The sequence below is a fragment of the Cyrtonyx montezumae genome, unplaced genomic scaffold (genome assembly GCF_038088225.1).
Source record: "Cyrtonyx montezumae isolate F1298 unplaced genomic scaffold, pur_monq_1.0 scaffold_0, whole genome shotgun sequence".
Taxonomy (NCBI): Eukaryota; Metazoa; Chordata; class Aves; order Galliformes; family Odontophoridae; genus Cyrtonyx; species Cyrtonyx montezumae.
The window spans coordinates 32,440,339-32,457,109 of record NW_027071824.1 but is presented as its reverse complement, the minus strand read 5'-3'; the positions used below and the strand labels follow the sequence as shown (position 1 = coordinate 32,457,109).

Below are 16,771 nucleotides of genomic sequence, written 5' to 3'. Positions count from 1 at the left end.
TCAAAGTTGTCTAAAGGCTTAGCATGGCAACGAGAATCTTAGAAACTGAAGCCTCTAGGTGCTAAATGGACATTGCAAAGAGCTAATTGAGAATCTCAACACAGTTACTAATGTTGCCAACTGTGCCAGGTAGTGTTTTTAAGCAGAAAGAAGAAATGCTCATTGAAGTACCTGACAAATTAAAATAGTTAATGAGGTTTGCTTAGGTGTTCAATACATCCCAAGAAAACGCATCAAGTCTTGCCTCTATCCCCAGAGGAAAAGACAGATAATCTGTCAGCACCTTTTTAGTCCATAAGGCACATTAAAAGCCTCCTATACTGTAAGATTTGAAAACACTTTTCAAGCTCAACTCCCAGAGCAGCTGCCACTCCCAGTGATGGTATTTAAGCATTTTCCATCAGTAATTTTTCAGTCTGTGTGTTTGAGGGCTAGCTAACAAGGACAGCTAAAGAACCTGGGGCCAGCCCAGCAGGTCTGTCTAAACACAAGTCAGAGCAGCGTGCAGGACTTTGCAGAAGGGACAACTTAGCTGTGCAGCCTTTAGGGACACATTTTGCTACTCAGTGCAGCTCTGCCTGCTTTTCTGATAAGAGAGAAAAGCAATTGTGCCATCAGCCCCTGTGTCACCACAAAACCTGCAGCCAGCCCTCTGTACCACTGGCTCAGGGAACAGCAGGCAGGATGCAGCCACTGAGCGCTGGCACAGGATCTGTGCACAGGCCACGGGCATGTTTAACAACCTGTGCTGAGAGGAGACAAGAGAGTGACTGTTCATCACCTCTCAGTTAGAGGAACAGCATGGACAGCCCCATTCTGCCACAGTGAGGAGAATGGTCTCCTTGACCTTCACAAGTCTGTCACAAAGAGAAACTGTTCCTGTTCAGATATTGGCTTCTTTTGCTGCCCCTGGCAGCACTGAATACACTCAGTGCATTGCAAAGACCCTCTGTGTAAGGAAAACAGGGCATTAAAGGAGCGATCAGAGCCTGTTTCACCTAGCATGCCACTCTCTGGGGCAGAGGTCTCCAGGCCTTGTCCTAGCACAGACACAGGGCAGCACAGGGTGCCGGGAGCCCCACACCCCATACCAACCATGTAAAGGGACAGATCCCACGCCACCTGCACATCGCATGGAGTGCAATAAATAAGTAGGTGGATTGAATGTCACAGGCGCATACCACTCCTAAACGCTTATGTCTGCATTCGTATCTATGCCAACTGCTTCTCCACCTACCTAGAGGCCTTTTGGTTATGGAAACCCACAACTCACAATGATATTTTACTTCTGTAGATATACATGGCTTACACCCACTTTTGCAACTGAGTATTTAACAGATGCTCTTTCTCGGTACCAAACAGTGACCTGCCTTCTCAGGTTGGGGGCACTCCTTTTTCATGTGATTTACCGAGAACCGGAAGCTGAATTTGCACAGGCAAAGCATGTCATGCTTGCTCTTGAGTTGGATAGGATTTACCTGTAGCACTGGAAATGGCAGCCAGTCACTCCTGCTCACATCCACTGCCTCTGTTTAAGGCCCAGGGCCAGCTATGGGGCCTGTGGCAGTATCACGCACCTGGCTGCATGACGTTCCCTGTCTCTCTTTTGCAAATGTCCCTTCTGAAAATCTTACACAGATAAAAATAGACCTTGATATTCACTAGAAAGTATGCTGCTTCTTCCTAGTGATTTGCAGACAGGTACTTGCCAAGTATCTAGTGACTCATTTATTTGAGGGAAAAAACACCACAACAATACAATCTGCAAAACCACACTTCCCACTCCCATGTAGGAAACATTTTCAACAGCCACTCAGACCTTCTGCAGGACAGCTATTAGCAACTTGCTTTTCTTCCCTACAGAGTGACAAACACATCTCCAGGAATCTGGTTACTGCTGTCTTTTTCTGCTGGTAGCCACTTTGTGCACAGTGAGCACAACACACTAGCCTGGGTACAGAAACATGGCTTACCAGTGTGGCTGTTGTGGGTGGGCATAGGCTGAGCTGCTGGAGATTCCAATGCTCTGTCCTTGGCAGGAGGCTGGAGAATGCAGCAAAAGCACGTTAAGCTGCTTTGCGTTCCTGGGCCAGTCATCTATTTGCTCAGTGTAAAGTTATTTTAAATGGACATTTTTTGGCAACATGAATATTATAACCGTTTCATCCGATACCCCTGCCTAACAGATGCCTAGCAATTCAACCCTGTGAATTCTTCACTGGTTTCGAAGTCTTAAAGGAAATTTGTTTAAATTCCCCAACCATCTGCTACAGTGCTTTCAGACTTGTGTCTCCAAGCCTTGGATTCCACCACATCATTTCTTAGGTTAGATTAAAAGAAACACAGTCAAAGAAAGGAAATTTTGTTCCCTTGTTACCTGTCACATTACCCGCCCTTGGGATGGGGCCACAGAACTTTGGGAGGGCTCATCTCTTGTTAAGACTAAAACATATTTAGAAATGCTCTAGAAATCTAGAGGCTAATAAAGCATCTTTGGCAGGCTGGAGCATCTGGTCTTCTACATATTTTCCTTCAGTACTTCCACCAACTGTTGTTTGCTCATATCTACTGGAGTCTGTTTACATAGATGTTACCCAATCTGCTCTTTCTGGTAATGTTCATGTTGTTGTATATTTATGTGGAGAGTTTTTAATTTTTTTTAATAAAGAAAAACATATGAACTGAAATATTTATGTGCTCTAACAACTGAAACAATCGTCATCCATGTACTCAAAGCACAACAATATAAAAAAATGAAACCGTGTTGAAAAAGAGACTTGCTGGTCTTGTTATGTCAGTCAGGCTGTTTGGAAAGCCAAGCATAAAACAATTAGTAATAACTTATGCAAATACTGCCATTTGAAAATGAACTTGTTCGCACAGCATGTGTGTAGCTAGTTAGATAACAATTGCTATCATAGAATCGGTTGAGTTGGAAGGGACCCTTAAAGGCCATCTAGTCCAACTCCTCTGCATTGAACAGGGACACCAACAGCTTGACTGGATTGCTCAGATCCCTGTTTAGCCCAGCATTGATTATCTCCAAGGATGGGGCATCCATTACCTCTCTGGGCAACCTGTTCCAGTGCTTCACTATCCTTACTGTGCTTTTTTCCTTATAACCTAAATCTCCCATCTTTCAGTATGAATCCATTTTCCTTCATCCTAACACAACAGATCCTGTTAAAGAATCCATCTCCTCCATTCTTATGGTCCCCCGTTAGCTTCTGAAATGATAATTCTCTGAAGTCATCATTATATTATTCCCATGTTCATCATACTGGATTAATGCTGAATGATGGTCTAATTATAGAGTTAGCCTAACTTAACATTCATCTGTCTAAGTGAAAAGGATCAGACCCCTGATTTCAGGTTCTCTTTTAAAACAGGTATATTTTTAAAGAAATAAAAGAAGCTGAAAAAACATTTCTGCCCCAGTAAGGGTACTTATATACGAAAATGTTACGACAACACGACGACATAGCTACTCAGGAGCAGTCTCCCTGCATGCCTCAGCTAAGTGCTTACACATACAAAGTGTCGTGATCAGATGCTGTGGACTGGGTTCTAAAAGCAGTAGGTTGTTGCAAGGATAGCACTGTGGAGGAGAGCAGCTCTGCTGCGGTAGTCTGAGTCTATTTTTCTAATTGAGTCAATTTGATCAGCAGAAACTTTACTAGGAAATAGTTTGCCTAGACATAAATAAATAAAATAAACAGAATCAAGCAGAAAGCGACATTTGCAAGCAAAGTAAATGAACTTGTTGGCACCTACCACCAAGTATAACAACATCATTTTCTGTTCTCCAGCAGTGCAGCAGCTGTAGGTGGACTGACTCCTCAGATGTGGGCTTCTGCAAGGCCAGATCCAAACCAGGCAGATACTACAAATACGCATAGTTGAGAGCCTAAAGAGAAAAGGAGCTAGATTTTCTATGTTTAGAGTCACTTGGGTCTGAAAAATATCAACAGTGCCCTAGCAAAATAATTTATACTCCCATTTTACTGAGACCCATATTGCAATTCAGGAGTCATCAAAAAGCCACAGCGTGCATGAGTTGCAGAGCAGGAGTCAAGAGTCCCAGTGCTTTGCTCTAAAGAGCATCAGTAAAGGAGGCACAAGATGTCTGGGATGGGTCAACACCTATCACTTATATCTGTCATAAAGAGCACATTTAACTTTCTCTAATAGCAGCTGACATCTCACAGAATCAAACACACAGAATACTCCCAGCAAGCAGACGAGCTTTCCACATGTCCTTGGGAAGTAAAATTTCTTGTCATTTCCAGCGAATGTCTTCTACAACCTGTGAGACAAAATGCACACCCATGGTGCTCCTGATATAGATATATATATGTACATATATTTTGTATCAGGAGTACGAACAGCCATTCTTTTACCTTCTAAACAAAAATCCTCTAGTCCTCCACCATCTCACCTATATGCAACTATCTATACAGTACCTACCTCCATTTGAACATCCCACCATCACTCTCACAGAATGCTGACAAGCCCTAGAGAAACGGATGAGCAGAAACAGCTGTTTTCTACTTTGGAAACAAAAAATAACAATCTTGGCATTCTTTTTAAATAATAAATAGAAAATATTTATTTTTACAGCGTTTTCAAGATCATTTTGACAAAAAGGCAGTTCTCATCAAGCATTTTGACAGACCAAAGGAAAGAACTTTTACAGGAAGCTTCATAGCTCATAAAGCTACATACACAATGTGAGTTCTTGCTCTTTAGATATATTTGTGTGTATGTTTCCAGTTTTAACAATTACAAACTAAAAGCTTATATACTGAATTTCAAGAAAATTCCTACTTGTTATATAAATTACATTACAGTAATAAAGTCAGTGCTTAATATGTTCAAAATAGGCAGATATGAAAACATAGTACCTTGCCACGTAGTCATCTCCCCGTCTATATGAGCCTATTATGTGTTGGTTCTTTTTCCCTCTCATCTATGTCATTTCTTCAAAGATTGGCTTTCTGTTACTAGTCCTGTGTTACCAACAACATACATTTTGGAAAAAGCAAAAGAAAATTTATACTAAGATTATAACAGGACAGAATTCATTGCCATTGCAGTGATCAGCTAGGAAAATATGGCCTTTTCTCATTGTTTTCATGAGTAATCAGCATTATAAAAAGAAAACAAAACATGAACGACAACAAAAATTCCCTCTAAAAGCCCCAAGCAGATAAAAGTCAACCAACTGACCCTCAGGTGGCTTTAGTTCATTATAAAGTAGAAACATCAATCTACTGACAAAGACGTAATCGCGCCTTTGGGCAAAGTCAGTTCATGCTTTCCACATCAGGAGGATGACAGCAATTGGCTGCTAGTCATATTGAAAGGAGCAAACAATGTGAAAAGAGGATGAGGAAAAAAAGACTCCATTCCATTTTGAACACCAGCCAAACCTCCCAATACCACTGTATTTCGATCAAAACAAAGAGATTTGAATCTTAAGAGGAGAACTGATGACCGGTAGCAGGACTTAAAATTCAAGTGAAAAAGAAAGAAAAAGAGCAGAAAAATAATGAATAATAATAATAATAAAAAAAACAACCTGATGGAACATTCACAATCATGGTTTTAAAAAATCCTTTAAAATATATTTGGGAATAAAGTTTAGAATTATGAGATGGATCCTCAGCTAAATTCAAGAACACAATCGAAGTTCATAGCGGCTAAAATCCTGTCCTGAATATATGTAACATTCACATTTATAAATCAGGTAATAATAACTAAGTTCAAGACACAGCAATTGGAGCTGGACCTTGAATAGACAAGCCATTATGGAGCTGTGGATTAGGTCCATCTCTAGGAAGCATACAAAGGATAGAGGAGGAGGACTGAATGACAAAACAGCTGCCTACAAGATGACCTTTAGGAGAAAATATACTATTTTATAAAGAAGAAATGAGACTGTTCGGAAAAGCACTAAAATGAACATAATAAAAAGATTAGAAGAACAGTTTAGAACAAACCTAAGGAACTGATGCCCACATTAAGCACTGATGAAAGTTCCTGCCTGGACACGATTTCATTTTTAACTATCTGAAGCGACAAAAATATGTCAAATACATTTCCTGTCTCGGCTTTATAGACTTATACTGGTATGTGCAAGGTTTCTAGAACACTTTTTTCTTTTTGTTTTGTTTTCTTTTTTTTTCCCCATTACTAACCAAACACACAATGTAACAAGTTCTCAATGCACTGGTTATTAATATCATAGGTCTACTTTGTAAAACGTCTGCAAAATAAAGCGCCCTATTATAAGAGGAACTACCGTCTCAGCTCATATATGAAAAAACACATTTAAGCACAGCATACAAACCTCCAAAGATCTATTGAATATTTGTAACAATGCAATATAAAATATGATTGAAACATAAAAATATTCATAGTATATTTATAAGACAATCTTCCAGTGGTAGCTATTGGACATTACATTCCACTCGTACTGTACACACGCATACAGAGACACAAACATACGCTCATTCTTGCTTAAAGACTGACTCTAAGACCTCCAATAAGGAATTGCCTTCCAGAGTAATAGTTGTTGCTCTAAGTACACAGCTATTTTCCAAAGCATTTGATTTCATAGTTACACAAAAGAATGATGTAATCACATGGCAAGTACGTTGTATTATGAAAAGTCAGTCAATAAATATTCTGCTACAGTAAATGTTGTGTAACAGTTTAGCCAACATGGTTTGCAATCGTATACAAAAGGGCAGTTTTCCCAGGCCTTTATCATATTACAAGTACTACAGCAAGGGCTTTCATCAAAAACCTCTCAAGTCTCAGTAATATTCATCACTTCATTCACAGTTAGCCTTAAAAAAGCCCAGATCCCCCAAAAAGCAGCCTTCTATGACGAACAAATTGTTCCAGCGAAAGTCATTAAGAGCCATGTGCTGTCACATTATCTCAGCTCCCCTCTCGCCAACAGGTTACACATTTATACCACCTGCAGAAACCAGAAGAAATGAGTTATGCATATATATCTCACACACAGGCAGTTTTGCTCCTCCTCACCGCACAGCCCCTTCCAGCGCCCGGAGCTGCTGGCGCAGCAGGCAGGCTGCAGTCACCATGTGCACTAAGGGCTTCTCCCAGGTTGCACTTTCCAAAGTCTTCTTCTTCAAGCATTGCCAAGAGACGATGTGTTTAAGAGGATTTTCTTTTCCCGTGTGTTTATTCATTTTTTTGCTGTGGACGTTGTCCATTAGGTTTGTGCTTTGTTTTTCCTATCATTTTCTCAAAGTACAATAATTTAACAGATAGAGAATGTTAAGCCCTCTGGATTTTTTTTTCCTTTTTCTTTGTTTTTTAATTCTTTAAGTGCAGGATAAAGTTTTTGCCCTGTCGTGTGTGACTTTGCTTCATGCTCCTGTTCTGCCACCCGTGGGGATACATCTCCCCAGGCCCTAACAGTGGGCAGCTGCCAAAGTCCTTTGCAACATGTTTACCACAGCAGCATCCATTCTCTATAGGGTGGATGAGCTCTGCTTATAATCCCTCAGGATGACGGAAGCATAGGTCATGTCTGGGGGCGTGCAGAGTACCGACTCCGACACAGGGGAGCTGGGCACGGAGCTGCCTGAAGCCACCGAATCCCGGAAAGGGGATGGAGGTGTCAGGGCAGGAGAGTCTTCCAGGGTGAGCTTGCTGGTCGCCGGCTCCTCCTCCTCCTCATCCTCTGTGCTCTTCTCATAGACATATCCCTGAATGAGCTTCAGCTTCTCGCTCTCCACTTCCTCAGCCGGGGGAGACAGGGGCTCCCCGCTGAAGTCGGCAGCCTGGAGAGGCAGCAGGGGCGGCTGCTGGGGAGGCCGCGCGCCGTTCCCTGAGCCAGGTGCAGGGAGCACGGCACTGAAGTCAGGGATGCCAGTGGCCAGCTTGTTGACCACCCCTTGTAGCTGCTCCATGAGAGAGCGGGGCTGCAGGGGCAGGTCCTTGGGGGACTGCTCAGGCAGGAAGAGAAGCGTCTCCTCTGCTGCAGCTTGCAAGGGGGGTGTAGTTGCCACCCGCCTGTGCACCACCATGGAGGGGCTGCTGGGCTGGTTGAGGCGGACGGGCTCTCTGTCTTCTTCCTCCTCCATGTTGTACAGAGTCTTGCTGCTGATATCGGTAAAAGTCAGGCTCTTGCTTTGGCCGTGGTAGCTTTTAGTGAGGGGTTTGATTACGGCTGTCTGATTGCACCCTGTCTCCTGGTTCTTCACATGCACTGAGAGTCTGTGCCACATGTGCTCGCCCTTGGAAGCTTGTCTTCCACCTGGTTCAGACCATGACACAGACTTTCCATTAGAACTATGAATAAAATAAAGATGAGTTTATTTGCATTTACATTACTCAGACAACATAACAAACAAGCCTACATAAATGATTGCTACGCCTCATTAAAAAGCCTCCCTCCTCTCCCCTCCCCCCAAGTTTTCTGTGTCCTGCCATAAATACTACAATAGGAAACAAGAGCAATTTTCAGCCAGAGGCAATTGGCACTGGCTTTCTGCCCTACAGCTGCCCTGCAAAGACCAGCACATGGGAAGGGCTATGGGAAAGCGGGCTTTGAGGATCCTTGGACATTTCTTTTTTATCTATGCTTGCTCACTGTACCTTGCAGAGGGGAAGAGAAAAAGAAAAATAACATCACGGGAAGAGCTTTAACTAAGCCTGTTTTACAGCTTATGGGAAATATTTCCAAAATGTTGGAAGAAAATTCACCTACAGCCCTAGCCTTTAATATTCCAGATAACAAGAGGAAGCGTTAACAACCTATTCTTTTCGTTTAACCTTCCATTCCCCTCACGAGGGCAAATTAGGATGACAGAGATGAATGATACCCAGGGTCTCCTTCAGGTGTTTGGCAGCAGTGTGCCTAGCTCCTCCACCTGCCCAGCTCATCTGTGGCCTTCACCTCCCTGTGTCCAAATGAAGTCCCCAGGCAGTGCTCCCACTAGGATGCACTACCACTACAAGGACCCTTCACTACACAGCCAGTGCACACAGAACTAAGCTCTTTCCCAGTGACCATTATATACAAACCAGGACAAAATACCAGGACTGAAAACAGTTGGATCGCGTGGGTGGAGGAACAAGCAACAACACGACCAAGGTGAATCAAGCCCTCTGACTTCTCATGTGGGCTGAATCCCAACAAAATCCCACACTGGATTCCAAGATCTGGGTGCAGGGCTGAAGAACCTGAAGGTCAGGTTAACAGTGCTTTTATATTTCCCTGGGACTTGCAGAGAGCGGCACACTGAGTGTTCTCCCATTAGTGGCTGGTAGGACAGGGAGCTGAGTGGTGTTCCAGGTGATCAAGCAACTACTTAATTGCAGGTCATGCAGTAGGGATTATTCAGAAATGATAATATGCATCACCTGGGTGGGAACCAAAGGCCGAAGAGAAATACGGAGATCATTAGTAGCAAGCAACCTTATCTTAGGGTTTCAGCCCTCAGGGGTCAGAAATAAACAAAGGATTACATTTCAGTCCCTTTGATTGCAGTGCAGGTGGGAGGCTGGTACAGCCACTGCTGCCTGCTGGTGCTGCACACACCAGAGGAGATCACTTCCCTTTCATACTGCCTGCAATGTTGTTCTGAGTATTTCTTGTTGTGAATCCTGCACTTCTGTTTCTCAGGGAGTAAATAATTACCAGTTGAATTTTGTAAAAATATTATTGGCCAACTTTGTGGTAACTGGGAGAAATTGGTACAACGCAGATAAATGTTCAACTGGCAGAAGGGAAAAGAAATGTGTGTAATAACATAGCACTTCTGAACAGTAAACAATGCTAGAAAAAAAAAAAGAGCTTTGAGGAGGTTCTAAACTGTAATGTTCATCTCCAGCTCCAGACTCTGGGCCTGTGATTCACCATCTCGGTGAGAACTGGCTCATAAGAACGACCAATCTAAAAAATTTATAACTCCCCGAAGCACATAGTCAGTAGAACCTGGAGCTGTTGGTGTTTAGAACTTTCACTTGGAAGAAAACAAAAATAATCAAATTCCCAACTGAAGAAAGTAACCTTTTATAGTGGTTAACAAAAAGATAAGAATGAAGGTTCAGAAGTACTTCAGTTTTGATCAAAACAAGCTGTGATATGACATTTTTTGAAGTGTTATTGAGATAAGAAAATGAGTATAACTATTGGGCGTGAATAATTTTTAAAGTAATATTTTAATGTACCAAGATTTGCAAACTCTTCATACATAGAGAGGAAAATAAGTCAGGTGCTCTGATATTTTATTTTGCTAATGTTGTAGCTCACAAATAACCACAGAAGGCTTTTCTGAAAACAAACAAAAATAAAAAATAAAAAAAATAAACTTAATGACTGTAGTCTCCTATACTAAGACCACTTCTTCAATAGTTACCTCTTCATATTTAGCTTTCACTTCTGAATCCAACCTCACCCCATCTGTTTAGTATCTAACTTTGTTTCCAAGATTTTGTATTTTACATCAAAAATAAGTGCTGTTATTTTAAGGAAATTGCTACCTCTGTCTCCTCCTATTCAGTTCGTTTTCTTTCCCCTCACTCTCAGTTTCTGCTCTTATGACTTGTTTCTTCTGTAGCACTCTCCATAACATACTTAATCGAGCTCAAGGCAACAGCTGTACTTGAATCAAACTGAACTGGGACTACAATACCCACACATGAACAAACCACTTAATCGGGTTTCATCTGTTACCAGCTTTTTGTGCAGGGAAAATCTAGTGCTGCTGAAGTGCCTTGCCTCTGCCTTCCATGCCTCTGATAGCCCTGTGACGAACAGCTTTAGAGCAGCAGTTGCTCTCTATGGGGTCATTCAGGGGATTTCCGCAGGGAAATCTCTTTTCTATTACTGTTCTCCTCAGCCTCTCACTCCTGCTCTTTCTCTCAACTTGCTCTGCTTGCTGTGCCCCCGCACCGTGAGCCTGGCAATGAGTTTGAGACAGTGTCACCAGGATGCATGAGCTCTGTCTTGCTGGGCAGCTGGCAGGCAGTTGTGCTTAGATTGATGCATTTGAGCAGAATTAACAATTAACATGCAAGAAAAATGCTTGCTATCCTGAAATAAAGGCCAGTCACCTTGAATGGCATTAATTGACATCTAGGAAAAACATAAAAATGAGGCTTGAAAGGCTCAGACCCAAACTGTGCATTGGTTTGACAGGAATCAATTCACTGGTGCAAAGCGGTCTTGACAATCCTGACTGCATGGTCACCATTTGCTAAGTATTAGAGGCAAGAGGTAAAAATTAACTTTTTTGTCTCATACAACATGGGAAAGGCTGCTTTTCCACACGAAGTCAGAGAGAGCACCAAGCTGGATCATGGCTAGGGTATTGAAAATGTGGTATTCTCTGCTCAATGAGGAGCTGACAGGAGGTATCATCTTGTTTTTACCAATATATTTACCAATACAGTTATCCATTTTATGTATGGCTTGCACTTATTTACCTTTCCTCACTTTATTTCTCCATGACATCATTTTCTACAGCATTTAGGTTCCACATTTAGTGTTCGGTAGTGACCTCTTTGGAGTCTCAAGATATCTTGAGGTTTGCAGTTTTGCCTACCCAGTGTAACACTCCAAGTATTATTTCTTCAAATATTTACACCTAGCCTAGGTGTCCAAATAGGTCCTTGGGTCTCCTATTAACATCTAAGATGGGCTTGATTTTTTTTTATAGGCAAGAACACACATGAAATGTAATCTCTATTTCTGAATTTTCATCACAGCTTTGTCTAGAGCTTCTGCATTTTAGGGGGAACAGACACAAATATATTTGCTGTGTGAACTTTTATTAGATATACAATTTTCGTGAGCAATTCCATTGTTATTTTTCACTGGTAATTCGAAGCACTGTTTTTAATACATTACAAAGTTTTCTCCAGATGACTCTGGAGTAATTACAATCAGATATTTTACAGTTGATGGCTATAGACACTAAATAAGCCAAAATTTTTAACATGAATAATTACTTGCAAAAAGTAATTATTCATTAGAAGAACTGATGTCCAAATCTGAGGCAGCAATCAAAAATATTCCTGCCCAGCTATCCCTTATCTAAGGAAATGCCTACAGCTTCTTAGATGTCTCCCTGTTTGTTGTAAGAGCCTCCAGCTGCCCCAAATCCTACACCTGCTTATGGATAGGACTACTCCAGACTGGAGTCCAGTCACAAGTAAAAAGGAGAGTCCAGTTCCTGCCAGTGCCTGTGGAATCTTCCTTGGCACAATGTCAAGTCTGGAAACTGCACAATAGGTGGTTCTTCCTCATATGGCAAGGCCCTGAAAATATTTTATTTCATCAATTGGTTGGCAAAAGTTTCTTCATATCTTAGAGACTGAATGCACCTGAGGTGGAAGGTGACTGCCCCCTTTCTAAGGTAATCTAGTCAATGCAACTCTGATCCTGTCACTTCTCACAGCGAAAACAACAGCCTGAGATCTGGAGCATAGAGAACGGTGTTCTTTCCATACTATGTGCCTGAATCTTTTGTCTCTTTCTGTGCATAAAGAACCTTTAAATAGCACCATACAAAAGAGTTAAGTAATATTCCCAGGTTGTTTCAGTGAAGTTAACTTCAGGGATGCGCACACTGAGAAATGGTTCCTCATTGTATTGATGTAATGCTTGTCACTGCCAGCATGAAAGAACTGGGCATGAAGTCAAGTAATGTCCTTGAGAACAAAACAGAAGGGAGGTTTCTTGACCTGTTAGATTTAATTCCCTCTTTCTTTTTGGGATGCCAGAGTTGTGAAGGTTATCTTTAGAAGGCAAGTATATAAGATTTTATTTTATTCTTTAAAGCAACAATGGCACTTAATCAGCAGAAGAGGTTTCAGGAGAAAGGATACATTCCCTTTATTTCATTGACAGACTGAAGCTTTGTCCAAACCTCCCTGCTTGTAGTTACAATACTAACTGTTTGAAATGCCACAGATGGAAGGAGGCATTAGGATAGCGTAGAGGTACCTTCAATGAAACTAAAATGCAAGTAAGGGATATGAAATGCAACCTGACAAAAAGCAATAGATTTTATCAACAGGAATTAGGTTCTAACCAAAGCCTAAACCATCTGATGAACAACCAGATAAGGTCAGTGTCAGGTACTGCACAGTCAACAAATGATGTTTTACCCTTCACACATTGTGGACCCCTGAAAAAGTGCTCTAGAAATCAGCAAATGCAGGTTTGTCCCCACACACTCATACAGAGATAGTTAACCTATGAAAGCAGGGAAGGAGAACAAAAAAAGGAATGAAAAAAAAAAAAGAAAAGAAAAGAAAAAGAAAAAAGAAAACCCTGTCCTAAAGCTGTCCATGGGACAAAGCCTTTCTCAGCCCAAACAGGAGATGCAAATGGATGCCTTCCAAGGCGGGGAGTTCCTACCCGGCCTACAAAAAGGCAGGTAGCCATGAACTAGCTTTCTTTAGCTTTTCAGCCATTTAAGAAGCAGAACTAAACCTGAGCAGAACTCTGCCCTGCTACAGCCTTATCACTCCTAGGACTCAAGCATATGATTCTAGAGTTTAAGACTAAAACCTCCACTGCACCACAGTGCAGTTGTTGTTTCTATTTCCAAGGGCTCTTCCATTCAGCATCCATTCACTTCAGTATAGCTGCAGTAGCATGTAATTTGTTTAAGGAGGATAGCTGGTTTTACTCCCAGTTAGTGACCTTTCCCTGTTCTAGGGGGATCGTCTCCTCAGGGCCTTTCAGCAAGCAGTAGCAGGCAGGCCCACGACTCATTAGTAGACCTGGGCACATTATTAACATGTTCCTGCAGGCCTGATTTTTCTAGCATTGCTTCAATGGACTCTTCTCTTTCCCTAACCCAGGTTTAACCTCTTTGTGGCTCATCCAAGAGCAAGAGAGTCATCACCCAACACACTCTTAATCTGATGCATGCTCAGGTTTCTTGCCAGACAAACATCGCTTTATATCATCTACACAGAGAGGGGTGGGCTGTTTAAGAAAACAAAATCACCAAACAAGTTCAGCTGTAGTCTATTTACAGTGTAATCTCTACCTCAGTGATAAGAGGATCTTACTGCAGTTCTCATAGTCTGACTCCAACTCTTTCTGTGGTGCTATGTAATTAGAGCAAAGTTTAACCTCCCACTGGTGTTTCTGGAAATGTAAATGACTGAACTAATGTTTCCTTGCCTCTCCACTCCTTGTTTTTTTTATGGCAAAATAAATTGCTTGCCTTGCACATGGGACAAAATGTTCTATGTTAATTAGAGAGCTACTTCAAATGTGTTATGGAAGCAGCTACACAGAAAGCAGGTATACAGAAAATGCAGGAGAACATAACGTTGCCAGAGTGTCTCACGGAGGCAGAGCCTGGTGAAACCTGGGGTTATCCAGTGGGTGGGCACAAGCCCAGGGCCTCATTTCGAAACCCCTGCCTTGCCACTGCCTTATGTCAAGTAAATCTTACCTAGCTGCTCCTTCCTTAGTTACTCTGCTGCAAAAGTTTAATGTTTCTTTAATCTGACGCTCAGGTGGGCTTTGTAACATACATGACCATACTGAAAACTGATTTTTTACTGACTTTTCTCTCTTTTTAAATTTAAATTTCACTGGTAATACACATGCTATAAAGTGGAAGTAGAAGCTGTGTTTAGCCTGACTATGCTGTGACATGATCCATGCTCCCACCCACAGGATCCTGGGTTGGGTCAGAAAACTTCTGGTTCAGCAAGTTGTTTTTTTTTTTTTTTTAATTTAAAACAATTACTCCTAATAATTTGAAGAAATATGAGCATTCAAGATATGAAGATCAAAAACCTGCAAATCAAATTGAAATTCAGAGTGTTCTTACAACTGGAAGAAAAAAAACCCGTTAATTTTGGTAAAAACAGTAGATATTAAAAATAAATACATCCTACTGGTTTACCATTGTCATTTTTTAAAGGATTTCCAAGTTAGAGCAAAGGAAATGCGTGGTGTCATAGATCCTCTGAGATCAGTGGAGAAATACATCTGTGTTATCTGAAGATGTGCCTCACGCTGCAAATTTGAAGACATATTTACATCAATGCACTCATTGACAATACCTGATGTGAAATATTTTTTCAGACAGGCTTAGAAAAGAACACTGCTAATACAACTTGAAAACTGAAAATTACAATGTATTGTGCAAAGGAATCTGGAAAGTTTAGGAACATGGGAAGAAAATGATTGAATTAAATTAATCTATAGTAAGTTGATGTGAGTTCAACTAAGACAAGGTAGTCTGTGGAACTGGCAGACTGTGATGATCAACACCTTCAAAAATATTCCTTCAAAAGAATCATTGCAGAAAGAGATCTAGCACCGCTGTTGAATGAGAAATTAATGGGCTTTGAACATAATAACCAATGAATTCTGTGTTCCCCACTTGAAAGTACCCAGGCTATGATACAGAGATTCCTTTTGGAATTTACAGGAAATAACTTTCCTTTAAATGAAGGTTAATTTTAACTAAGATGGTCGTAGGTTTGTCCTTGCTTTCTGTAATCTTTCAGTGGTTCTGTGGGAACCACATTTTTTATCAGGAAGATACTGATTAACTGAGTGCTGTATAGAGAGCAGCAACGAAAACAAAGCAAAACAAAAGCCATAAGGAACAGAACAGAGTGTCTGAGGGAAAGCTGAAATAGCTGAATATATTCGATTTGGTGCAACAACACAGTAATATTTCAAATATCCAAAAAGGAATGAGCACCAGGGTTAGAAAGTACTTCATGTAACGTGTATGTGCACTGTGAGAACCATAAGGAATTTATAAATGTGAATATTATTCTGAAAATCCACAATATTTCCTAACTGATAGCTCTATCAGAAGATTCCCAGTGGTTGCTCTGTATGTTTACTGCCAAAAAGTGTGCAGTCCTTGAAGTTTTATAGCAGTAGCAGTCAATGTGGTCTTTCACCGTCACTCGATCAAACACACTGAATTCTCTGGCATAATCAAGAATACAATAAACTCCCAACAGTCTAAATAGTGCTCAAAGAGCCACCAGACTTGCTTTAATGTGCTGTTACTGGTAGGGCAGCGTTTTGAATGCGACCTTAACCAAGTTGCCACAGGTAGTTTAGTCACAAGACACCGCACTTGAGATGTAGAGCTCTAATATGCTGTAGGAGATGAAACAGCATGTCAGGGCTGGCAGTTCTCTGGGTGTATCTGAAAGTTTCCATGGCAATAACTGCGGCTTCTAGAAGAAAAGAGCCTTGGAACTCAAAGCTGATGCTTCTGAAATTTTTATTATGGTGATCAGTTGTTATTATTTATACTTTCATGGTACTGCATTTCTGGACATCCACAAGATCAGATGGAGAATAGAGACAATATTCCTGAGTATTGCGTGTATTAAAAAAAAACAAGTTCCAGGTCCCTACACCTGTCTGCCTGAAACTGGAAGGCAAGGGAAATCAGAACACCCTTGCTCATTTCTAGCACATTGGGGCAGCAAAGCTGAGCACTTCCTCAGGAAATCCCAAGCAAAGAGCTCCAGACCTGCTGACTGAAGCTCAGCCATGAGGTCAGGTGGCAGTGATGGACAGCTGGTGCCATGCCAGTTGCATGACTGTATAGCTCTGCCAGGCTGCCTGGCCGTGGAGAACTCAGGCATCCCTGATGGAGGATGCACCCTTCATGACCACAGTGCAGTGCTGCCAGACCTCTGAAAGCATCCTCCAGCTGGAGAGAAAAACCTCAGGGGCAGCAGAGCAGGGAGAAGACAAAACAACAAGCTCCAT

At 41.5% G+C, this 16,771-nt stretch overlaps 1 protein-coding gene across 1 annotated transcript in view; it reads right to left on the bottom strand.

Moving 5' to 3' along the window:
* Positions 1 to 7,327: 7,327 nt before the first annotated feature.
* The window catches only part of GRM1 (glutamate metabotropic receptor 1), a 173,502-nt gene continuing 164,058 nt past the window's right edge, over positions 7,328 to 16,771 (bottom strand). Inside the window, exon 8 of the mRNA XM_065731770.1 lies at positions 7,328 to 8,331. Coding sequence (XP_065587842.1) covers positions 7,509 to 8,331 — 823 coding nt within the window. The 3' untranslated portion in view covers positions 7,328 to 7,508. The remainder of the gene's footprint in view (positions 8,332 to 16,771) is intronic.